This window comes from Helicoverpa armigera, chromosome 19 (genome assembly GCF_030705265.1).
Source record: "Helicoverpa armigera isolate CAAS_96S chromosome 19, ASM3070526v1, whole genome shotgun sequence".
NCBI classification, from domain to species: Eukaryota; Metazoa; Arthropoda; class Insecta; order Lepidoptera; family Noctuidae; genus Helicoverpa; species Helicoverpa armigera.
Genome location: NC_087138.1, coordinates 6,754,504 through 6,782,073, shown reverse-complemented (window position 1 = coordinate 6,782,073; position 27,570 = coordinate 6,754,504). Strand labels below are relative to the sequence as shown.

Sequence of the window (27,570 nt, the reverse complement as noted above, 5' to 3'; positions counted from 1 at the left end):
CATGTGACAGTAGTGTTATCTTACCGTATGCCTCGGCGTGTCCTCGTCACTGGATGCAGTCGACACCCGGTTGGGTATCGACCGCCTCCGCCGCACCACGCCGGGAGACGGTGACGATGCTTCCGAATCCGACATCTCCGAGATTGGACTCTGCAACAAACGAAAAATTTTAAAATCCACTTTGGAAGTTTCTGTATTTTACGTGGCCATTGTTCAGGACCGATATTTAATATTCTCGCAATCAGTATTTCTCCTAAGATGACCAAGCCTATCTTTGACCGGTTTTAGCATTTTGAAGAATTCACCCCAATAACGCTGGGAGTACATGTAGATGCCCATGCCGATGAAATATTCCCGTGCACAGCACCCACAGCTTGCCACAAATTCGCCTTCAACTCGAAGAACTGTCGCCTCACAAGCTCTTGATTTTCAAAAGGCATATTATAAATGCTACTCTCAAAAGCTAGGAGTCCATATCGAAGACTGCACTTCAGTAAGGAGAGCTTGATCCATTTCTGCGTAACGTCCTCTTCATTTTCAGCCAGAAATGTGCGAAGCAGATGGTTGAATACTTCGAAGCACTTTTCCATTTTGAGGAAGTTTATCAGCCGACAATTTTGGCGATTATATCAAAGCTCCAAATCTTGTCTTTACTGCATGAGATTTTAATTCATTTGGGCAGTTTCAGTTCATTTAGGTTCAGTCTCTCCAAAACATAAATGATTACTTAATTCTCATGTAACCACAAAAATATTTCCTTAACAAAACGTATTGTAAATCAAAACACAAGTGGTTTGTTCTGAACGCGGTCACAGAATCGACTCGTAGTTAGATTGTAAGAGCTGTTACTAAGTATTTACTGAGCAACGTACGGGAATTCGTTTCTTAGAAGTGTTTATCTTTTGGAACATAACACCTGGCAAGGGGTCGCTTAATATAGATGGGATACTATTGCAAGTAAGGCTGAGGTCAGACCGTTTTGATTTGTTATGATTTTATTACGCTGCATCATTTTACACCCATTGCAACAATAAAAGATAATGCCCCTGCTTTTGCGGAGTGTAATTTTTATGCCAGGTTCCATCAGTATAGCCTTGCCTTAAGTGACTACGTACACAAAACGCTTAGTGATCATTTTTACAGCGTGAGAAAAGCTTGGGTGCATTGTTCTCCTCAAATGTCTATGCTTTCTTTATATGGTGAACTGCATATATAGTAGCTGTTGATACTTGCTATCAACACTTTGCTGATATTTCAGAATGTAAGACAAGCGACAAGTCGACGACAGCTTCTTGAAATGCCGAACTTGTCATTCAGTGTTTAACGCGTTGGCTAGCTAAATAGGGCAACTGTTTATACGTGGAATAGTCGCAAGGCACTTCTATGTAGCAGGTTTCTATGTATTGGTGTACACAGGAATAATTTTGGTCAATACTGTATGTATTTTTTTTATATTCCTAGAATTGCCATCCCATAATGTCTTCAACATGCAGCAATATGGCATCATGACTATAGATATGTATGTTTGTAACCTTCTTCTGTAGCTTCTGGACTATCTATGATCAGGTTTCCTCCTCATTGAAACAATCATCTGTTAAACTAAAACCTAGAAGAACATCAAAACTCCAACTCACCGGTTTCCCTTTGATATCAGCGAGGGCATGTCTGACATCTTTGCCTGAGTCATAGGTCTGATCAGGCGGGTGGGCAGGCGGGGGGGCGAAGTTCGACAGGCTCCAGGAGGAGCGCTGCGCAGGAGCCGGGGCCGTGGCAGCAGGCGCGGGCGCCGGCGCTGCAGCCGTCGGCGCCGGCGCAAGGGGCGTTGACTCCTCGGAAGAGGACTCCGATTCGGAATCGGAAGGCGACGAACTATCTGACGTTGGACTGCCGGAACCGATTGGGGAGATGGGCCTGTAAGAAATAGTATTTTAAAGTTAAATGAAGGTTCTGTTTCATTTTCTACACATCTACAGTGGCACAATAAATCTATACTAATATTATAAAGAGGAAAACTTTGTTTGGTTGTAATGGATAAACTCAAAAACTACTGGACCGATTTTAAATATTCTTTCACCATTAGAAAGCCATATTATCTATGAGTAACATAAGCTATATTTTATCCCGGTGCGGGCAGTAGCTCCCACGGGACACGGGTGAAACGGCGGGAAAACGGCTAGTAAATAATATTTTATAAATAGTATTGACTAGGAAGTTAATCTTTGGAATTTGGTCAACACTCATAAAGAATATTAGCACCGACAAACAATAAGAAGCGACTGAATAAAAACACATTTAAAACGGCGCATAAATTAGCAAGTAATAAAACAAAACTGCAATCCTTTTCCATGAAAACATTAAGTAAATGAAAGAAGTTTGGCATGTTAAAAATAATTAAATTTCAGTCGCGTACTTTAAACTAAGTTTGAACTGGAGATAAAAATCAATTAAAAACTTGGCGCTTACAAAAGGTAAGTGCAGACTGGGTGTAATTTTGTTAGGGACGGGAACTGAACTTACGGTCGTAACGCGTGAGAGTTCGCCACTTCGTCATCGCTCTCCGATAGGCCGAGGTCTTTGTTCACCACGTCACTGGAAACAACAAATAGAAACTATTAAAAAAAACCTTCGTGATTAGCTGGACCGATTTGCAGAGGCATTGGACTCTCTGTGTGCAGACAGGGTCCTAGCGAAACATTTTCTCCAAAATCCTGCTTTGCTTTTCATTTTCATACTACATTTCATCTGTATATTTGAGGCAAATAAAATTAACTAATCTATCAAGGAAAATTAATTATACATTACATAGCAAGTAGGTGCTATTAGTGCTCCATTTCTTGGCATAGTAATTTGTGTGCGAATGATATTTACTATTTAAAACCCCATAAACGTCAATTCATCCTAAAACTCGAAAAGTTGTACGAAGGACAGCTTCTTCATACAAAGTTTGTTACCAAAAGTTAACTAGAACCCTTCTAAATAAAATATGATACTTACGGTGACACTGAACTCCTTGAGTTCGATATCCGGTTGTCCAAACCTGTAACAAACAAACAAACAAAAACTTTAATAAAAACTTCAAACATCGTAAAGCGCTCGTAAAAACCACATTTATGTAAATCATCTTCTTTCATTTGAGTTCAACATAATGTTCGATAATTATGTACCGTTGCATTAACAATATTATCTCTGTTAATTCTGTAATTAATCTTTTGGTTTATACGCATTTATTCGATTCTTTATTTATATATATTAGAAAGCTGACATGTTTGTTGCTTGAACGTGCTAATTTTAGGACCTACTTGTCTGATTTGAACAATAATTTCTACTGTATTAAGTGTTATTATAAATGGGAGATATACAGGCTATTACATATTTCATTACGCAAAAAAGTTCCCAAGGGGAAACGACAGACTGAAGCTAGTGTTGATTACAAAGTTCTTTATTAAAGTAGTAAGCTTGAAGATATTTTGTTCGATCATCGTGACGTCAATAGATGACCATTGGTAACTATATCCTAAAGCTAAGTCTATAGTTTAGAAGATTAAGCAACCGTAAATTCTCCGAGCCACTTACAATCTCCTTTACTTGATAAATACCGACAATATTTCAATTCTAAAAGCTTTACGATTTGCGATCATTGTCCTGAGTGACCTCTTAAAAGCTTAGCCGATTTCGCAACGCATATAGAGGTAGATAAGTGCCATAAATGTGAAAGTACATAAGTATATTAATTGAGTTGTATGAACATCAAATACATTTCGGGTAAAGCGAAGTATTTTCGTGTTAAGAGAGGTTCTCGTTATAGTAAAGTTTTATCAAAAGTAGTTCACTTTGCGGCACAATCTGCAGCAAGCATTCATTAGCTGCGCAGGCTCACAAATAACTCTATGCATAATAATGTAAGTGGCGGTCACGTCGTTAAATTGAGACTTGTTCAAAACGACTGGACGAGACATTCCGAGTACCTACCTACTTCGCTTAGCAGTTTTATGACGTATTCACGGCACGTGTTTCCTTAAGCATTTCGCTTTTTTATTCAATGACGAATGGACGCAAGGTTGGCGTCTCAATAGGATGTTAAAACAACCTATAGTTCACCTCGAGACATGGTATAATTTATCTATTTTTAAATCGTTTTAGGTTAGTCACGCAAATCAAAAATAAGATGACTTGTTATAAAATATTTAATTTATTATAGCATTTAATACCGAAATAGCGCTACATATTTATTAACAAAAACATGTGAACTTTTCAGGTATTAAAACCCAGAGCAAAAAAATACAGAGCGGTAAAAAACTGCATAGGTACTCCCCTATTGCAGAGGAGTAATTTGCTAAAGTGTCCGATTGTGTGGTTCGACTGCGGCACACACGCTGCATAAAGTGCAACGCGCAGAGACCACTGTTTACTTAGGCGTAGAGAAATGTAAACATGCCAGTGGTAGCGAGTTCGGTGCTGAGCCGATTCCCGACTTTAAACAACCTATAAAAGTGCCTTCAACTCTTCGGTACATAATTGTGTTTAGTGTAAACATTACACTTCCCACAACTCTCACGGATCACATTTAATACGTGGAATGATTCGTGCTACACTTGAGGGCTGTTTATTTTAAAACTTAATATGTACATATAATATGGCGACATGGCAACAAATATGATTATATTGGCCTAAAACGTTAAAACTCCAGTCATTTTTTACATAATCAATTCAACAAAAATATGAACACTCATGAACAGAATGAAAAAAGATTGAAACAGCGCATTTATTTTGCTACGCAAACACCTGTATATTCCATCAATAATGTGAATCGTTCCCGTCGATCAAACTCGTTCACTCACTCATCGCGGCTTATCCCGCCAATAGAGAATAGAGTACATATCGACAAAGTGAATAAAATTTACCCCAAGACCGATGACGTAACGCGAGGACTATGACCGACAGTCCTTCAGGGTCAACGACCCTCAGGGTTGCGGTGACTTGCCAGTGTCAGACGGACGAACCGACGAACCTAGGCCTACTCGGGTACAAAAGTTGAAATTACTTATATAGGCCGTTTTACTGCAATATAGATATTACTGAACTCCAATGAACCCGTGAACTTGAAAATATGTGCCTAGCTTTTCAGCTGAGGTAAACATTTTTACTTTGAGTAATGGTTAAGTTTAATGGAACATTTGAAGTGAAATGTCTTTTGTAATGTCAAAGTCAAATGTGGTAACATCCTGGTGTACTGCTGACATTCATACGTCCCACGCTTGAGTCTCGAGGCGGCTGAAAACACACCCATCGAAAGTTTGTCCGCTATAAATAGGTTGGAACTAGCGTTGTAACGTTGTTACAGCGTCATAGAACTTGTGACGTCACACTACTGCCTGATACACGGAGTAGTACACTAATGGAGTGACAATGTGTCACGTTCCAACTGCTATCGATCTCCTATGACGTAACTACGCATGATAATCACAGACGTGGGAGCCATCCATAACTCGAATTAAAAAAAAAAATTGCTATGAAAATGGCAAACGCCTCGTAATTTCTTCAGGAAACGGGTGAATAACTGTCAAAAACTAAAATAGCCTTTAATCTCAAAGTTTTATTTTCGATTTGACATTCACAAAAATGTCAAATGTCAAATGACTTTTACCTACCTACTAAAACAATAGCGCGATGGGCAGCGAGCACTGACGTTCACTTGCGTGGGCAATGAGAATGACCACCCACGTAACTAACCGTCCATACGCGTGAACGTGACTGCACGTGTATTTGTACTGAACCATAGGTGGCCACTGAGTACATATTTCCTCATATCTTGTTAACAGACGATAGAGCATGTATCATTTGTATGTTAGGACTAAAATCCATTTACACTGACAACATAATCTTAAAACAACAATTTACTTTAAAAATTGTACATAAACAGTTGTTTTAAGAAAACTGACCTTTATGTTATCAGTGAACTTGGGCCGAGTCTTTATAAACGTCATTATTTGCGAATTGAAAAAAATCTCAATCTAAAAATAACTGAACTCTAACCCGCTTTGAGAAACCTTTGGTGCTCGACGCCTCAATCAATACTCGTGCCTTCTCTGTATGAGAAGAGGCCTTTGTCCGTAAAGTGTCAAGAATAAAACACAAAATCTATACTAATAGGTATAATAAAAAGGAGATATTTTTTAGTTTATTTGTACCCTAAGGGCTCCGAAACGACTTGACCGATTTGAAAAATACTTTCACTATTGGAAAACTACTTCCGAGTAACAAAGTTCCTTCAGGACGATGGTAAAATTGTGGAAAAACATAAAGGAATAAGATAAAGTTTACAATTTCTAATGTGTGCGAAACAACGTGACATTGACGACGTAATATTTCGGGTTCATGGAATTTGACTGTTTCGAAACATTCCTTCGTACTGGCAACATTTTTATGGCTTTAAGTTCTTGTTGTGTTGCCACACTCGATGCTTTTGTTTCGGCTAGGCTTATTGTTTATGCTTATGTGACAAATTGTTATACATTACGATTACTTAGATGTTGTGTTTGAACTAATAAGATTAAGTAAATGTACCTTTGGGTCCTTACATGTGCGGCTTCAAATATTGTTAGAAAGGGTGGTTTTATAATACCTTGATCCTTAATAATGGTTCCGATTTTAAACGTCTTCAAAAAAAGGAGGTGGTTCTCAATTCTAATTTTAAGGAGAGAGAGATCAAACCTGCTTTGGCGAAACTTTTTCTCTCTCTATATTCGAAAGAAAATTCTCAATGATTCTTATTTCTATCATAGTCTTAACCCGACCACAACACCATGCAAACAGAGTGCAGTACAATTGAAACAAAATAGTAAACAAGGCAATATCCTTTGTTATAAGTTGGTGTTATGCTGCTCTTACGACAACATCCGTCTCATTGAGCAAGCCACTCAATAAAGAGTACTAACACTTAAGGCATAAATGCTAATGAATTTGTGTATTTTGCTGTTTGTAGTATAACATAGCTAGTTGGTTAGAAGTTGAACGGTTATAGCTTTTGTTTAACCAGGCTCTGTAAAATCACTGTCTTCACCAGCATGTGTAAAAAAGAGAAAAAGGTACCTCTTGTCATCTCATCAAACTTGAAAGTGACGTAACATCATAATCTACGTTTGTTTGAGGAAAATAAATATGTTCCATTAAAACCCGACAATGGTAGGTACATTGACGAATGTAGGTACTAAAAGCCACTAAATACAAATTCATGATGTTTTACGATTCTTCATAAGCCTGTTGAGTGTGACATCAAATAATATAAAAACGTCACTTGGCCTATAAAAAGTACATATCGGCACTTCACGAGTTATTGCGTCACAATTTATGAGTCCAAAAATACAAATCTCGGTCTAAAAAAATGAGATCATTTTTTGGATCTGTGTCATCGGCAAAATATCTATTTTGTAGGCTTCCATTCCCTTTTGCGTAACAGTACAAATTAATCGTATTCGATATAAATAGACTCTCAACTGCGCCATTATTATTTTATCAATGGCAAGGATTGTGACGTCATTCGAAAATGAGTACGAATTTGTTTACACTTATAAATAAATCATTTTCATTCAATAGCTGTGTCCTTATTCTAATTTGTTTTGGGGTCAGGACATTTTTTTTGCGGCAAAAAATGTTATTATCTGGCAATATTTATGTCTATCGCTTAATAGGTCTTCTCTAATGATTATGGTAATTTGAGTAGAAATTATACATTATCAATTGTCGATTTTCGGTTCACTCCTACGCATTACCTTTATCCGCAAACACTGTCCAGCGAAAATAGACTGATGCCAGAATAGTGAAATGTCAGGTTAGTTTCAATCTCAATTAGCTAATAGATCACACGTGCACTCTTCAGTGACAGTTTCTAAGAGTAGTAAGATACATGTTTACTTCACAAGTGATATTATTAACTATTTATTAATAGTTCTTCCGTTTAATCAAAACCATATACTGCAACAGAAATGCTTAAGACGAAAGACGCAGCAAAGCATAGTTCCTAGTAGAGGTAGACGACAAAACAAAAACCTGAGAAATAAATCTAGTATGTACTAATTATAAATCGAACATACAACCGATTGTTGAGCGATTAGTCGCAGCGACGCTCTATTAGCAGAGTGCATAGCGGTCCTTAGCTCGGCTCGCTATGCATTACGAATCACAAACGTTACGCATGACGGCCGCCGCCGGTCAACAACTCCACTAAATATTTGTTTACATCGCGAACATTTTCATGTTTACAGTTTGATTTGGCGGCAATTCGAGTAGCCTACATGAATTCCGAACGGAATGTCACAGGTAAAACCTAGTGTGGACACATTTGTGTATCTGAATTTCGAATTAATTCTTTGGTGCCATAAAAGATGCTCTAGTCCTTGTGTCCTCAACAAACAAAAGCAAAATTTGAATAGCACGGTTAACAAAATATTTGCATAGCAGTACTTTTACTATTTAAAATGTTAGTAGTAAAGGAATAAAACACAAGGACGCATACATAAATCATGTCTCGGAGTGCAGTTGCGACTGCGACAAGCCGCGAATAAGAGCGAAGATAGTAAGACAAATATGCTAAACACGACATCTGTTGCTGAGTCCTCAACGAGCGGAGCATCCGTTGTTTTTTATACTGAATCCAATTTTCCTTACAGGGAATTATTCATTCATAAGATTGGACGAAAATTAGTTTTTTCCACGTTTTTGTGTATTGCACGTGGTCATTTGATTTGAGGAAACTTCTCCTAAAGGTTGATCGGTAAAGGTAAAATATACCAAATCGGGATTTTTCCTCAGTAGGCAATTAGGAATTCTCAAAAGCGCACGGATGGTATCGGTTGATGGCAATAAAATCATCTTCTACTAGGAAATATGCTAAACATTCTTTCCTCCGTCTATTATTTTCATACCATTCCATGAAATGCAAAAACGTAAGAGGCAATAGGTACAATATTCAAATCCGAAAATATTGTTGACGACGATTCCAGATCTATAAATAGACAATGAAATTGTATTTATTACGTGCCCTGAGCCAGGGAAATTCTGACAAGGTATTGGTGATATTTTACATAGGATAGGTACAAATCCTATTTTGAAGTATGAGCACAAAATGTGCGTTTATTTCATATAGGTAGTAACATTCAAGATGAATTCGGTGCGCATTTCCTAATAACGACACGTTTTAGTACGCTAGGTATAACAAATACAACCTTATAACCCGCATGAACAAAGAGGTTTTTAAGGTTCTCAAAAAGATAACCTATGATTATGTATTATTTCTAGCAAAAACATGCTTCGCAGATATATAAATTAATTCACACCAAGAACTAAACAAAATCTGTTTAGAGAACTAAGTAAAGATCAAAGTAAAACCTTACACAATTTGCTTTTCCGAAAGTTTGATACTTGATACTTGTGACATTCTTATCGTTAGCATCAAGTATCAAATTCCTTCGGTACAATAATGACGCAACATCGTATGTTGACCTTTTACTGACAACGTGTAGAAATGTAATTAAATCGTTATTAATGGAAGCATTTCCGTGTCATAATAGAGCTTAAGGTGCGCTAAATATAGGCTGTTACAGGATACTTCGTTTATTTTTAACATTTATAGAAAATATTACGGAACTTACTAAGAAAAAGTATTCTAGGAAAAAAGGATTTCGAAACTTACTGAACTATTTATAATGATGGAAATGACAAATCTTTAAACAGAGCTTTTAATTTATAAATAACACTACGTCATACCGTTTTATCGCAAATTTTTAAGTGCTATTTTTTGAACACTCAATGTACAAGAAATGTCACATTCACTCCATCTGTAACTTTTGTCTCTGACTGTTATAAAACTGATTGTTTAGTCTTCCACTGTCAACAAATAACTACCGTTACTTTAAAGTAAACCAATAAACCGCATAAATCAAAACCAGGATCGTATATTTTAAAATAAAAGACAATAAACTCCAAAATAAACAAATACTGGTTGCAAAAACAAAAAGAGAAGCATTTACATTTTCTGTAAAAAAAAAACAACGGAAGAAATGTTGCGTCTTTAGAAATTGTACTAAGTTGCGCAAAAAAAGGGGTGAAATATTAACAGGCCGGCCCTTCGGTGTCATTGTTTACTGTAACCAATTAGTTACAAAATACAACACAAAAATAATGCTGGCATTTATACTTATTTCTTTTCTAAGCAATTGTGATGTTCTGAAAATTGAACATTTTAAAAGGAAACCCGTAAACGCGTCTGTTGTATTTTTATAGAGCTAAGTTTTAAAGATAAAACGCTACTGTCCCATATATCATTTGCTCGAACATGGAATAATAAAAATCGGAAGTGCCACTAAATTGTGTCCGCTAAACGGACGAATGTTTGTCAACATAATTTACACTGCAGTGAAGTGAAAAAGCTGCACTGCATGAAATGTTACATTGATTTAATTGAAGCCGCTTCTAGTCAGAGTGACAGGTACAGCGTATTTCGCGTTTAACAACACTGTTGACAGTATTGGCATTTCGCACTTTAGTATTTATTTGAAAAGCGAATCAGGCTTTTCAGTTTCATATCAATGACATATGTTAAATTGTCCCTTATTGGAAATGGATTTGTAATAAGCACAAGAGCATTTTTCTTGTTGTTTCTGATCGACAATTAGGTACGTTTTAAGCGTCTTATTGTTCATAATAATACTAAGTTTTGGCATTCGAACTTAGTTTACAAAAGGACTTGGAAGACAGAAATCCTCGGGGGAGGGTGAGGGCGTGCTATGATAATTAACCCACCCCACCCTGCAAGACAGGTGGCTATTGTTCGGACAGTTAAAAAATAACGTTAATACCATGATACAGGTGGTTTTAGTTCAATCATTCTACATAACATTACGGTTATTTAATCCAAACTGAACTTTTCCAGATGTTTTATTATACCATGTAAAAATTTACCGGGAACTTCTGGTTTCTGAATGATGATATGAAACTCTTATAAGTATGCCTTGTCTAACTATGCATTGATTAGTTGTGATATTTTGTAAGTAAATGGTTTTCCTTTATTTTCTTTCAAACTGGGAAGAAGATTTTCGATCCCAAGTCCACCTTGAATAACTTTTAAATAATTTTGCTATTTCGTTAAACAGAAACATGAACATTTTAATTAACGTTGTTGGTCAAAGCGCCACAGAACGCACTACAAATAGCCCGCACATGTGCAATTTATAACCGACAAAAACTGTTAACTATTAATTGTGTTGCGTTTTAAACAATAAATATCAATTTATTGTTGCATTTACTGCTATTTTTAACCACTATTGTAATGGAAGGATGTGATGTAGTACTTTATTGATTCATAAATATTATGGTCTCTAATTATATATGTATCGTTCCGTAAGTGGATATAACTATTTACTTTACAAGGAAAGAAAACCTTATTTTCTTTGCCACGTGTAAAAGACATAAGACAAATCAAGTGAGTTGGTCTTCTCAGAAACATAATTACTTCTAATTTCCTTATATACTTCCTAATTTGCCTCTTATTTGAGGATAAACAAAGGTATCACGTGTTGCCATTTTAATATTTGAAACGGAAAACGATATCCAAATCGGTTCATATCCGTTCGACGGTGTTTCTGTCAGACAGACAGACACATAGGTTCGAATTTTCCCAAACTCAATTAACGAGGAAAAAAACATTAGTATCGCAAAATGTTTTACCTAATATTTGAAACTGAATAAATCTTTAGTCGGGAGCAGGTAAATGGAAGTTAATTAAAGCAGAAAGGCAATATGTGAGGACAATGCGACAATAAATAATGAATTGATACGAACGACGCGTGCGCACAGCCGCGTCAAACGTTGTGCCGCATTATTATCGCAGTTCCAATTCTGCATATAATATGAGACGGTTCTTAGAACTATATACTTAGTCGTTTTTTGCATGGGAGCACCAACAGACTGGTTAGCTGGTAGCTTAATTTAAATAAAACACAAAGGTAAAAAACTAACCCAAACAAATCTATAGGTAAGACTTTCTTTCTTATAAGGAGAGAAGTAAAAATCACATTCACATGCTAGGTACATAAAGGAAATACGTTTCACGAACAAATTATTGTTAAAATTAAAAACAAAGATTTGATTTACAAAACAAATACTTGTTGCAACAAAGTAGTACTTTCGTTCGCATTGCAAGAGCAAGAGAAACTAAACAATACTACATGGTGGTAAATATACAGTAGTGTAACTACATAATAACTTACTGAACCAGAAATTGTGGTCTTCAGGGAAATAGGACAGTTCTTTGATAACGTTTCAAAGCTTTCAATCATTGCTCATAGCTAGAACATTTTCTGATAAACGAACTCAATGAAGTGCCTATCCACGATAATTTATTGATACCCCTATAACTTATCATAGAGAAGCGACCACTTGAAATGATAAATAAATATCAATGATAGGTGCAGCGAGCGTGCGTGATTATCTCTATAAATTGCTGCTAAACGTCTGATGACGTCATCGACGAACAATAAAAACGTACCGTAAACCAATTCGCGGCCCAACAGTACATCTCCGCACTCGATTAGCTGCTGCAGCAGAGTCAATCGGTTCTGGTAACCGAAATCCGAAGTAAGCAATCCCAACATTGTGTCACATTTTCCTTTATCACAAAGCACTGAATCAACTACACACATCGAGGTACAATCGCACACTACATGCTTTATTCACTGTTCATTGTTTTAAATGTACTATCACAAACACATGTTGTTTTGGCGCGAAACCAGGACAGATGCGCTCGCGCCGCACGCCGGTTGCGACTGCGTTGCGTCTTCCGAAAGCTATTACAACGGACAGGTGGTGACAAAGGAGGCCCTGCTTCCCCTCTATTGACTAAATAAGCTCTGCGACTAGTTGCTCTACCAATCGCGCGACTAGTCGCAGCGACTTTCTATGAATTTGTTTAGGAATTAGAACTACGCACTTCATATATTTTGCTGATTAAAACAAAACTATGAATGAAAATGAGAAAACTCAATTTGCCTAATGAAGTCTTTTAGAATTTAAATGGATGTTTTTTTCGTTTCCAAATTTCTGCAAAGCCAGCCGACTCTATTTGAATGAGTACTTTTAAAATGAATCAGGTGCACAGGGCAACGGCGCCGAAACGAGATACGACACGGCTTTCAATATTTTTGATGTATGAAACTTCCAGATCAATGGGAATGGCGAATAACCCAATTGGAATTGGCTAAGTGCATGCATGCACGGTGTACGTGAGCGGGTGCACGGCCACCCGCGCCCCTCGCTATTATTACTCGCAGCGTACGAGGGTGGTTGAATCGGGGTTTGATTATTCGCACATCAACATGTTTGCATTTCATCGATTTCGTCTGAGAACAAGCCGACACTGCGACGAGCGACTTTCGGACAACGAGATCATGTACTAGTACTAGTATATCGTCAATTACTGGATGACTTATAATCGCTGAAGCATAATGGATGGTGTAGATAAGTGAGATAAGGCTACCGGTGTATGGTGGATGGAGCACGCGACGCGTTTATTTATTTTAGTGTGCGCGGCACGTGGGTACTCGCCTCGGGACGTCGCGACGCACCGACGCACGCGAGTGTACTGACCGCGCGGGTTTCGGACGCGCGTCATTCGTTGCACTATTGTGCATACGGCGTTAGAATAGTAAGGACATGGCCCGTTAATTGATATAATTAACTGTATGTGACGACATGGTGGAACATTCATTTTGGAGATTAATCATTTGATTATGGTTACTTTGTATGCAAAGTAAGTTGTTAATCACTTATGGCTACGTTTTAATTTGAGTTAAGTTGGTGTTTCATTTATGATGTGACGAATGAGAGGAATAAAAGTAATTGATTCATATGAACTAATGTAGGTACCTATCATGACATTATCGTTTAACTCAACATTGCGACATTATTGTGGAAATCCCCGACAATGCGAGGTGATAATGTGTCGGCGCGTCGCGACGAGCGTTATAAATATTTCATCCAGAGAAAAGGCGTTTAACGCATCGACAGCGGTCACACACACAGACATACGTGCACACATACATGTAGAATACGTGCATGGACAGACAAACCCCATCTATTTCCGTACCCGACAAGTATTTAAGCTATCCTACTTGCTCTCCGACTAGCAAAATAACTAGTGAAATAAACTTTTAACATGTCGGTCGTTACACGTTTTCTTGCGTTTGTTTGTGGTTGTGAGGAAAACTTTCTGAGAAACTCTGTAGGGCCAATTACGTATTATTATGTTAGTTTACTTATTCTATTAATTAATTCCTGTTGGCTTGGCTTTATTTATACAATTTAATAACTTGATGCTTATTTATATAAAACGCAAGTGTATACTGATTATCACAACGATAAATAAAACCAGGTAATTTGAAATGAAATCACCCAAAATTTAAATTTTTGAAGCAATGAAATAGGTAGACAGAAATTTCAGCATCAAAGTGTTGCATAATTAGGGAAAAGGCCGTTTTTATTACACGGAAGCCTCAGAACGAGCGACAATACAAAGCCAGGGAGCGAACTGCGAAAGGAAGACAAAAGATTCTCGAGCCCTTAGGTACAAGGTCAACGGTCGCTGTCAAATATCCTATTATTCCATATTCCTAATGCCACATCGCCTGGTCGTGCCAATCTTTATAATGTCACGATGTAAAACATTATCTCGGAAAAACTCAGTGACGCAATATTTAACACATATTACATCTAAATTACGTTTGTTTTGATACAGATTTTCCGTGACATGACGTACTCCCATAAGTTTGCTAATAATTGAGCACCAATGTAAATATGACGCAATAGATACTAACAGCTCATTTAAGTGACAAATTAAATACAATAAAAACTCTAATTTGTTCGTATAAAAAAAGGAGATATGAAAATCTCAAGCAGTTTAGCGGTAAACTCGGAGAGCAACTAACGAGAAAGAGAGCAGTTTAAAGGCTTCCAATGTACATAAATATCTAAATACGGATCAGATTAAGTGTACCATTTTACGAAATAGCGGGCACGAGGCCGGCCGCGCGACCGCCTCAAAACTTTTGTTACGGGGTTACTGCCGCTCCTGAATCTGACGCTCAACCTTTTTGATTGAACGTTTTCGTAATTAATTACGAACAAATTAAGACATGAAAAATGTCGAGTTAAAGCCCCGTCAAGTATAATTGAAGCAATCAATTAAAGCTAATGCAAACTAGCCAGCGCGAGTGTGCCGTGCAATTATTTTAAGATACCGGCGTCTCGCACTCGCATAATCCAAGCTGCATTCAATTAATTGGCAGACTGGCTACTTGCTCGCCAGTGGACCGCGTGGACCGCGTGACATCATTTCCGTTGATAAACTGAATAATGATGGTCAACATTGTAGCTCTCTTATCGTAAATCCTAAAACCTCAGTGACAGCGCAAACATAAAAATGATGAACTTTGTTCAGCACGAAATAAACACCGCAACCGAGCTCCACCTGATGAATTATTACAACAATTTATTAACAAAGTGATCCACATTATCATCAACGCTCATCAACAATACAGGGGTTGTACCAACATGAATACAGCGGCGAAATCACTACCCTAAAATTAATATCAAGCTGGAAAATTAAACGGATCGCTTCGACCAAGCGTCGGGCTCTAATTCATATGCATATCTAACTCGGCCACATTGGCACTGACCCTCGTACAAACTCTGCAAAATAAGATAAGCGCAGTTCGCCACTGAACTCGCTACACTTTAGCGCCTCTCGAATCGGTCGGCTAACACTATTCCCCTTCAATAGTTTAATGGTAGTAATACGAACGAGTAAGGATGTTAATTGTTTATAGGCTACAACTATGTGTTGTTCAGTTGGTACTATTGTGTAACGCAAATTCACCTTGCGCCCCTCGTCCGGTGTTTACCAAGGGTTGGTGCAAGGTCACTGTGAACGTGGACGTCACCCGCCCTAGCGCAAATTATATAATTTATAGCTGTTTTAAATACGTTCCGTCGTACGGTACACCGTGAGAAAAGGGTTGTGAGACGGCGGCGCGGCGACGTTGGACATCGATCAGGATTAAACTTGGGAGATGGCTTCCTAACTCGGCCACGTGTAAATTAAAACGAGCCTTCGGTCCGAAAATTCCTCCAAAAACTTCAAACAAAGCCCTTTTTGGATCAAGAGGCAATAAATCACGGGAATAATCAATACAAGACACGGTTTGATCGACCGCGGCACAAACAATAGCGCGCTATGTTTACGTAAACACTAAGTAAAAATGTGATTCAAATGTACTGATACATGTATGTCGCGACGGTGACATTCATTTACCTTTACGTCATAATCGGTAGGTACACATACGTAAAGAAGTTATTAGCAATGTCTGCATAAACAGAATTTTAAACCTGAATGCACGAATCAATTTGAGCAGAGCATTTTAAAATTCCATCTATGGCATGTTCTAAACCGCAAGCGTTTAAAGACTCGCCAGAAATCACCTAAAGAGTGGAGCAGTGACAAACTGGAAGAAAAAAAAATTTGCTCTCGACCGGGAAGCGGAAAGTGCGACGCCTCGCCTTCAGCTTTCAGACGCCATTATTTCATCCGGTATTAAGTCGGGAAATATTTCGCAACAGCCGCCACCTTTTTAATGTGGAATATAACTTGACTACGATACTGTAGAGTTCAATTTTGATCGGGACCGCAATGTTTATACATGGTCTTGTTTTGCGAGGCTCTGTGGGCCCTTCTGGTTGAAGACAATAGGGTGTATATTGATTCCTAGATAAACGTGTAGTTGAGACATTTTATTTCTGGGTGGAGGTCGTGGAGGATGTAAGTCGTCTCTCGTATTGGGGCTTACAGAGATTGTGTATCGATGCACGGCACGAGATTGTTTATAGTTTTGATTGCAGTGAATTTGCCATGAGGTGCTCGGCGGTTCGCCGCTCGCTCCATCTCGTATTCTTTGTTGACATTATTACTGAATGAACTCAAACAGTTGGATCGTTGTTTAAATATTCAAGGAACTAAATCAGAGCAAGAGCGTCTTTGTTGCAACATTTTTGAAATAGAGACGAAAACTTTTATAAATATGAAGATAGAAGAGCAACATGACTACCTCAAACTAAAAACTGCAGAAAGGTGCATTGGCCCAAAAGGGCAAATTAAGCGCTTAGAGCAGTATCCTGAGTACACGGCAGAGTATTACACGCGTAGATAAAATCTATAAGCGTTTGTGTGTGGACATTGCGTAACAGAGTGATGGAGCCCGTGGAACTGAGAGGAAGCCTGTGGTTGGGGGCACGGTACGTATACGCGCGCTGCATTTTAATGCGCGTCCCGCTCGGCGCCCCTACGATCGCAATACGATTACACGTACGTCTCATATCTCTTTGTTTTAAATGTCTTCTAGTTGGATGTGTGTCAGCTGTTTATCATAAACTTGCTGGGCTAGGCTAGAACTAAGGTTTAAGACTTGTATTACTATTTCTTTGTCTTGGTAGGCTGGTATTTTATTTTCTGTTTCAATCATCATTTAATACAGCATCTATAAATATTTTGACGGATTTTGAATATGAAACTTCAAATATAAGTCAAACAAAAGTTCTGAATTTAATCTATTCCTGACCCAAAATTACTGTTTACATTTAGAAATCAGGAATACAGGTCACAACACTCACAATTCAGACTCTCGTCGTCCTAGATTCTATATTTATAGTCTAGTGTTTAAGACATTCTCTCTGAGTGTTATAAATAACGTGTATCATCATCCAATAAATAAAATAAACTTCAGGAATAACGACTGCAAGCGCCCGTACTTCCTAATCCAGTTTTGTTCAAATAAAAGTCGTCGGTCGCATCTAGACACATAGTTGTACAATAAATATCAGTAAATGCATTTCCGTGTGGGTGTCCTATACAAGGCACTTTAACGTTTGCATGATAATGCTCTTCACGGTACATCTTCACTAAAAATCTAAGAGTGTGTTAAACTGTCGAGAAGCCGTGGTTATCACTCGCCACCTACATTACGATAGGCGTTTTATCACCGAGTCTCCCGCGTATAAAACATAACATTGTACCGTGCCATACACCTTCCGGAACTCGCCTCTTCAGTCCCTTTGTTCCGTAAGATTCGCTGAAATGACTCACGCAGTGTGGGGCATTCGTTTCCACCTTATTTATTGAACAGTTCACTTGGTACATGTAAACCGTACCACTTTATTTTCATAGTACATCAGCCCTCCATAAACAAACAGATAAATTGGGAATTCGGGTAAGAACATCACTAATCAACCTCCTTTGTTTAACAAACCACTTCAAACGAAACAAAAATTCAAATTGTCGTTTGTTTAATTCTAGCGGAGACTTAAACGTGCTCTATAACAAGGTTCAAACTGTTCATAAACGCTTTGACAGACAGAACGAGCGAGCCTTGAATTAGCGTAGGGAATAATCATTTATCTTCGGAAGGATTAAACGATATTATTACAAATCTACCGTTTACACTTCGTTAGAGCATGGAGCTAGAACATACTTTTGAACGAGGCGCGACTTGCCGCCTCTGTTGAAATATTGTGTATTTTCCATTGACCGGTGCGGCTGATGCTGCGGCATGCAATATAATCTAAATCGGTGCACATCAATACGCTAGTAGTAGTGCTATCTGTAGTAAACTAGTGTCTGCTCTCGAAATAGCTGTAGCTACGTTGTCGTATAACGTAGTAGCGTAGTACGGGACGTCACGCGCCGGGGGTGGCCGCCCCGCGCCACCCACCCGCCGACCTACCTATGCCGACGATAGATGGCGCCCTTAGATTAAATTGGCATATCGGATACACGATTTATTTCGCTCACCGATCGAAATGAAACATTACTCCTTCGAGTGAAATAAAAAATAAGTCAACTTGTATCTTTAATCTTTATACAATCTTATATCGCTTATCGACAAGTAATCTAGACACACGGCAGTGTGTCCGCCAAGTTCGAGCAAAAAAGGCGACACACCGGCCGTGGGTTATATTACACGAACCATTTCGGGCCAAATTCGACCCCCCTGTAACTCAAAATCTATTTTATTTACGCCTATCAAATTTCTAGTATCTGTTGAGACCCCCTCACTTATCTAAAATACAAAATTTCATTAATATACCTATTGTAGGTCTTGAGATATTGACGTCAGAAAATCGCTATTTTTACTATACACTCACTGACTGACTCACTCACTCATCAAAAACCTAGACCACTTCCAATGGTCGTATTGACTTGAAATTTGGCATGGAGGTAGGTCTTTATGTCAAGGTAAAGGGAAAAATCTGAAAATGGCCAAGTGTGAGTCGGTTTCAAAATATCGATGGCGTAAAATACTCAGTGTAAATTTATACCCCTAAGGAACTAAAACGAACTAAATTTATCTATATTTATATAATATATCTTCGAATGGTACAAAGGTTTGTATTTAGTCAAAGTAAAGTAAAATCTGAAAACGGCCAAGTGTGAATCACTTTCGAAAATAACGAATGTGTAACTTTGATCCACGAACATAATATATGATAACATGTCATGTCAGTCAGTTGGTAAATCTAGTCATAGTTAATCTAGTTCATTTCTTTGTAAGAAACATAGTGCATATTAAAAAATCTAAAAGATAGTATAAAGGAGACATTTCTTTAACTAACTTCATCATAAGAAAAAAATAAAATAAACAACCTTACAAAAATAAATGAAATCCCACCCAAAACAAAAATGTGAAAGACTGCCAAGTTCGATAATATGGGAATGCTTCGCCTATAAAAGAAGTGAGATCTGAATAAGTACCAAGTTCGATACACATACCTCAGTTAAAAATAGTTACTTTTTAATGATGATTACTTGGCAAGTTTTAATAGAAAATTAAATACTTGATTCATTGCGTTTAGTAGGTTTATAACAAGGTGTATGAAAACTTGTCAAGTAACATCATTAAAAAGTAACTATTTTTAACTGAGGTATGTGTATGGAACTTGGTACTTATTCAGATCTCACTTCTTTTATAGGCGAAGCATTCCCATATTATCGAACTTGGCAGTCTTTCACATTTTTGTTTTGGGTGGGATTTCATTTATAGATTTTTCTCCGAGATAGGGGAATCCTTCAATATCCCGTCGGCGCGTCTCGATACTACGACTTGCTGAAATGTCAAACGAGTGTATCGGAGTCGGTTAGCAACCATACTTTTCTTTTTACTTCTCAATTTTCCACGAGTCAGACTTAAGATTTCGTCTGCGATTTTGGTATGTGGATCCAATGTGTCTTATTTCTGTTATATGTCGCTAGCGGTTTTTTTGTTTAGTTATGATACACAACGCAACTTTTTATTATGGGGATGAGTATAGGTGTAGGTAAAGAACTCCCTATTTTACTAATCACGTAAATGAGACTATGTATGAGGGAATGTCATTCATGATGATATTGAAAATTCAGCCCAACATCAGCAGTCTACAGTCCAAACTATCAAAGTTCAGATGCAAAAACTAAAATTCGTTGCACGTACAAAACGTCACAATATTTTCTACCACTTAAAGAGTTGTATTTTAAAACAAATACTCATTTCAAGTTGTTTAAATATGCAAACAACGTTGCAGATGTTAATTCAAGCCGGCGCAAATATAAACTTTAACCGTAGAATTTTTATTTTAATGCTGTTATGATAAGTAGGGATATCAATAATAATAACACGCTCATGAACTGGCAAAGAAGCTCCAACTGCTGCCGCAAACTGCACGCGTTAATTAAAACTTACAGAAGATAAGACAACTTTGTTATTGAATAAATAAAACGTCCGTTTAAATGTCTTGGAAACGAACGGATCCAGTCGAGGATTGGCGCCTTTTTAGCGAGAGCCTCGACGAGTGAAAAGTTCGCTCCGTTCGGTAAGGCGTCTCCATTGATTTTAAAACTTTTTTAACAATAAATAACTGTTGAAGTTGGATCTAATGAAAATATAGAATGTAGATCTGCTCATAAGCTTTTGATGCACTACTGAGTACTGACACATATTGCAGTACAATGTAGATTTCTCAGAAGAAAATAATATTCAGTCCTTTCTATCATCTATAATTCATACAAATTATAAACCATTTAGAAACGCAAATCGAGCAACAGATGCAACAATTTCAATATGTACGCAATAAATAACGGTATCCAGAAATCCGTTGCTCATACGTTACCTATGCGAACACAAATTGTATTCGTATCTCGTCATATCTGGATCCGGGGCACGGAAGCAGATAGCGAAGTAAATCCCTGTTCTAGAATCCGCCAGATATTGGTAAACAGCCGCCAATGAAACCCGCGCTGCGAGTACGACCGAATTCTAAATTGATTCAGCGAGCAGTCCGAAGCGCTTATATCATTCATCACTCTTCCCAAAAAGTTGATAAAACAGATTTATGCTCGCAAAATATTGAAAAAAGATTTTTGAGCAACACACCTTTTAAAAATCGCGTTCAGAGTGTTTATCTTGCTGAATATCAAATTAATATAAACAAAAAATTTAACGAAAAATTATAACAAGCGAAAGCTGTATTGACCAAAAGCAATTAACGGAAATTATCAATTTAACAACTAAGATATGATTTTATATGAAGTGCTGATTAGCGGAAAGAATACTGATAGCACATATCTTCATGCTTAAGGCGTCACGTACAACTAAGCTGTCGAATACGACGATGTGTTCAAGCATTACAGTCAATGATAACATCGATTTATCAGAAAGTATGAACGTTCAGATTTAGCTAGTTGAAAAGTAAGATTCAAGGAGTCCACTGCAGTTTAAGTTTCACCACAGAATTCAATATCGTCGCGTAACAATAGTTTGCAAATCAAAAATTCTAACTTTTAAACAGTTATAAAGTGAGTTCTCGCATTGTTGAACGAGAACGCGCAATAGTCACGCTAAGTCCTTTCAACTGCACTTTGTAGACCAGGGTTTCTTAATCACCCTAGATTATCGTCAACACTTGGCAATGTTCTAACTTCCATACTCATCTGGAATTCATAATTACTGTGTTTCTCACTATGTTTTTGTGACCTGTTTGAGTCTACTTTTAAATTCAAATGTTCTTCTACAAGTTTGTATTATGTGAAATGTAGCAGGAACAGTAAATTCTTCCCAAAATAGTAGCTTTAAAATAAAATTCGTTGGAACCGTGTACCGCGTTTAATATTCAAGTGCAATAAAATACCGATGAAGCGATAGAAAATTCTTAAGTTCAACACTCCGCTAGCTGAGTGCGAGTAACTTGTGGGAGTTTCAAACTTTACATAATAAAACTTGAGGCTGAAGCCGTGAGTATAATCTAACACTAGTTGATTAGTTCCTTGAGACGACGAAAAAATTTAAAGAACTTACAAAATTCATTAGTCTTCGTTTACATTTGGGAACAATCAATCAGGGTAAGTTACAATCTCTAACGTCATAACTATGGAATATGCATCAAAGAGAAATCATAGTTTCAATCAAAAAGTGGTAGAATATATTTTTTAAACAAAGGAAAATCGAATCATCCCGAAAAATAGCAACACAATGCTTAGGTTTTAAAACTTTGTATTACTGAAGTTTACACTAACTAAAATCTCCTTGAACGGTTGCCTTAAATTCCAAAGCCAACCAATCATAAAGTGTGGAATTTCAAAACAATAAAAACAAGAGTAATGAGTAAAACGTCGTAACTTAGATGTTATCAGTCAGGCTTCGCTGTCACCGCGCACAAATCGCATTCCGCACACGGCAAGACGCAATATTACGTAACTTAATGCTTGCAAAAACTTTCTGATATACTTATTGTTTTATTAATATTCTTTAAGGAAGCCTACAGCGTTTTATTGATCTTGGCGATTCAGTTTTATTAGATTTTGGGAGATATTTCACATATTTTAGAAGTCATATCCATAAGATATATCTTTTGCAAATTTTTTATAAATGTCAACTTTACTGACTTTTTAGAAGTCAAACAACGAAAACGCGGGAAAAGCCAGTAAACTTGATTTCTCATACATTAACAAAGACCAAATCTATCTTATAAAATTACCATATAGTGTGGCGCATGTACATTATTCGGATTTCGGCCCGACTCGGGAATCGAACCCGAGACCTCGTGCTCAGCAGCCGCACTTGCGACAGCTAGACCAACGAGGCAGTTAGACACGAATAAATACATTACAAACTGACAAGCCACGGAGGAACTATGAAATGGAGTACTAAGAACAATCGTGAAACAATCAAGCCTCGTTATGTAACACTGAAAACTTTCTGACGACTGTCATGTCTTCAAGCAAATAGTGCGAACAAAATTGGATAATATGTATAAGTAAATGAAAACAACTTAGTATAAGGTACGCAAGATTTTCTCCCTTCATTAAAGCCCTATGAAGGAAGACGTTTAAATCATTTTCCTTCTAAGATACGACTATGCTGCGTTCTAGAACTGCAGCGCTACCTACCTCTGACATATGATTTCTCCATTCACAGTATACTCCATGTTCTGTTGCACATGGAGCGGTCGTTTATGCAACATCTCGTAGGTGATATTAATTCTAATATTGATGACATTTGCTTTACGACTGCCACGTTCTATGGTGTTACGATGAAAGGAATACTGTGTACGCCGCTTTAAATATGATGTTACGTCACTGTATGACATATTTTATGATCCGATATTATTTAATAGAAGTGTTGTCTTTTATAGTTCACTAGCGATACATCCGACTTCGAATGTGTAATAATTACATGACTAAACCTTACAATCAATTCGTGAAAATTGCATGGAAATCCTAACCGCAGTTTTTGACTTTACCGCGAACAGACACGCAGACCCGGCGAATATTCGTATTGAAAACAATACTTTATATAATAGCGGTGCGTTGTGCAGTTTCAGTTTAATATAATAATAGTGGTTTTTACACCAAATACATTATATAATTAAATATATTATCTAATTTATATAGAATACGAGTCGTTGAATAAGTAGTTAAAAAGTTCGTTACAAGAAATTTTCAATCAACGCAGACAATTGATTACTGAAATCAAACCCAGTATTAAAAGGTTGCTTACTTCAATAAAGTAGACAGCTCCAACATAAACTTACCGACTAATAACTTGGAATCGATTATTGAAGTATTACGCGTACCGATTAATATTTAATTACCGGTTACGTTCATTAGTGCTCCGCCTAACTTCGGTCGCGAACTACATGAAAACTCTTATTTAGCGAACATATTTAGTTGTTTACTTGGAGCACAGAGCTCGTTGAGTCCTGCATGTCGGTATTCCCCGTACATAGTTACGTACTATGGTTAGTTAGCCGCGTGCCTCACATGGAACACTGTTTTGATTGCCCGTGAGATTAATGCACTGAACATTATTGAGGAAAGAGCCAATTATTTTACCATTTTATAAGAAATACGTGGAGATTGACCGATAAAACGTTGCAGTGTATAAATATGGTTGATTATTCAATGTCTAGTATTAGATTGTTCGACTTGTCAGCAATTCAGGTGTCGCCAATCTCTGGCGCTCATCTATTATTCGTGGAAACCTGCTCGCGCTCAGGAATAGTGACGATACGTAGAAAGCGATTATTTATTCACGAATTACTCATTCAATTAAGAGAAAAGGATTATTAGATAGAAGACCTTCTAAGAATTTTATTATGAGTCTTTGGATATTTATTAGACCTTGAAATAATTTAAGTTGTTTCAAGGCTGTAACATAAAATTGTTCGAAGCAAGAAAAAGTCATGTATCGTAAAAGCGGGCGTAAAATAACAAGTCCTCACATTATTCATCATACAAAGTGTGGTTCAAAAAACAATAAAATGTACAGAGCAAAAAGTAATGGACATAAGCACATAATGTAACAAGATAACGACCGCCATTGTCATATTAAACTCGGCCGAGTTTAATCACATAATGGTCCGTTATTTATTGCGGAGTACACGTATACATCGTCCAATAAAAGCTACACCTTTTCAATGACCTAAATACTGATTTATTTATCAGCACTGAACCCTCCACATAACTCATAGGGGGTAGGGAGGGACGCGAAGATGCGAACGGCAACGGTTTTACGATTCGACAATCGTAAAACTTGGAAAACAATTCTCTTGAATACGTTATATTAGAAGGTGAAGCTATCTACTATATTTTCCGAACACTGTTTTATTTTCCTTTTTGTTTTATATGTGAATGACTGCGCTAATTAATTCAGTCACTAGCAGACTACAAAACTGAAAGCAAATACTAATTGAACACCAAACAACTGGATAGTTTATCTTTAAACAGTATAGGGTAAAAAAGATTCACCTTAGACACAATTTTATAAAAATATTCACGAATTCGCATTCACTGTTCATTCACCGGCGAGAAAAGGTTGAGTACGTCTGGGATTCGAAGAAAAATCTCACCAATACCTACATTTTCCAAGAAAACCAGTTTTATTTAGCAATTTTCTGTACGACTTGGACTAAGCCACTCCTAAATAGGACGGTGGATATTGAGCAGAAAAAAAACTATTTCATAAAGGAGGGACATCAAAGCTTAGTCCTGAGATAATGGGAGGTTTCGGAACATCCGTAATTCCGTACTATGAGGAGAAATAAATAACGCGGGATGCTCGTAAATGCGTCGTCAACAACTCATATTAGTTGCTCGATACGGCTTACGTAACACTGTTCAAAGGAATCTGCCGTTTACAAACAAATGTTCATTATACTAATAGTTCGGTAACGAAGTTTTGCAATGTTGGCTTCGATCAAGGATATTGCGGTTTGGAGAGGGATCCGAACTCGCGGGGGAGCGCTGGTGGGCGGCGCGTGGACAATTTACCTCTGCTTTATTTTGTTCTCTTAATTACTCGAGTTACAGTTAATAGTCCGCTGCTTCAGTTATTAAATTGGAATATTCAACGAGGATGAAGGAATAATCGGCTGGTAAATTGGCGCCTTTTGTTTTAATAAATGCCTTTACGTCATGCACCATTATGTATGACGATTCGGATTAACATTTTTTTGGTACAAACAGGATTACACGTTTCGATAGAAAATGACACGTGTAGCAACAGAATTGGGCACGTTGTTTGAATGAAATTGACTTATTTTCAGAGTAATGAGGCAATAGGAAAATTCGAATACAGTCGACCCGAATAATAAGGAAATAATTCAAAAAAATAAAATATGTTATCGGCACCCAGATGTGCTGAGGATATGGGGGAAATTGGCGGAAGGCTCCCGTGGAGATTGAAATACGAACAAAAGGTGCCGCAATGGTATATGTATAGAACCAGCCTGTATAGAGTAGAGGAAAGTTATTAGCTCACTAAAAGGGTCGGGCACGTGTTTACCTAAAAGGTCAGACGGAATCCTAGGCGACGCTGAGTTAGGTAAGTTAATACCGTTCGTTCACAGAGCATGCAGCGTACTAACATCCACGTATTCAAAGTAGCGCATCGATTATGGTGACCATTAAGGGTCCAGTTCTCAATTGACTAACAGCTGACTAGATAAATGATACTCTACATTCTAGCGGAGGTATTTCCATTGAGAACAAAACAGTTCAAACTATGTACGGTACCCATAGACTGGAAAAAATCTACTGGCTGAAAGTAAAATCTATTTTAGTACGGTTCAATTTACAGACAAAAAAAGGAAGTTTTAGAGTCAGTTTTCATCGGATAAAAAAGAGTAATCTAATCCGCGAAACTGACTCCCATGTTCGTGTCAGGGACAGGAACGCTGATTCTGGTGCGCTGAAACGATTTAAACGATTCAACTATCAATAGAGCAGCCTATGGCCCTCGGGGACATTTAGCTAAACGAATTTACTGCACGAGAATGTGCTGCACAATTGAATAAGCGAAAAAGAATTCAAAAAGTTTATTTACAAAATTCCACTTTTATATTTAGTCAGCATTGTGAATTGTTTAAAACTGCGAAAAAGCTCTAATTGTGTACCGTGGAAGTTTATGAACAAATCGTATTAAAGTTAACACTACCGTGGCGCCATTTGCGGGCAATTGTTACAGATAAACAACTATACAAAGAGTGCAACTCTATTCATTACGAGTAATTTCTTTATTTAGCTGAATTAAATACTAACGCGATTTTACATGACTTTCAATTAGCAATGATATCTTATAAGCATGAATAAAATATAGGCTTTAGAACGCTAGACTTTAAATGTAATTTAGACACGTTCATGGAAAAATGACGGTGCTTTTTTGGATGCTTATCCAAGTTAGTTAAAAGTAATACTCCCACTGTAAAAATATTTGGTTTTAACATTTCATAAAGTGTGATAAATATAACCCTGATTCCAAAATTAAAGTTGTGAAACATTCAGAATTTATTTCGAATAATCTTCATGTATTTTTCAAAAAACCTAAGCTGTTTATTGTGAAAAAGTTCGTTATCGTTCGCGTACAAACGTACCTACGAACCGTACGATTTTAATCTGCACTTTGCACAGTTTTTATTTTACTTTTCGTCGCTATTCGCTAGCTG

At 37.3% G+C, this 27,570-nt stretch overlaps 1 protein-coding gene across 6 annotated transcripts in view; it reads right to left on the bottom strand.

Moving 5' to 3' along the window:
* Positions 1–27,570, bottom strand: part of LOC110373270 (AF4/FMR2 family member 1) — a 152,185-nt gene that overhangs the window by 9,418 nt on the left and 115,197 nt on the right. For 5 of the 6 annotated variants that reach the window (XM_021330495.3, XM_021330496.3, XM_049841429.2 and 2 more), the window contains 4 exons: positions 2,995–3,037; positions 2,518–2,589; positions 1,635–1,911; positions 25–150 (listed from right to left, as the gene is read on the bottom strand). In XM_021330495.3, coding sequence (XP_021186170.3) covers positions 25–150; positions 1,635–1,911; positions 2,518–2,589; positions 2,995–3,037 — 518 coding nt within the window. Of the gene's footprint in view, positions 1–24; positions 151–1,634; positions 1,912–2,517; positions 2,590–2,994; positions 3,038–12,541; positions 12,840–13,528; positions 13,630–27,570 lie in introns of those variants that run through there. The other variant, XM_021330497.3, reaches the window with a different exon arrangement.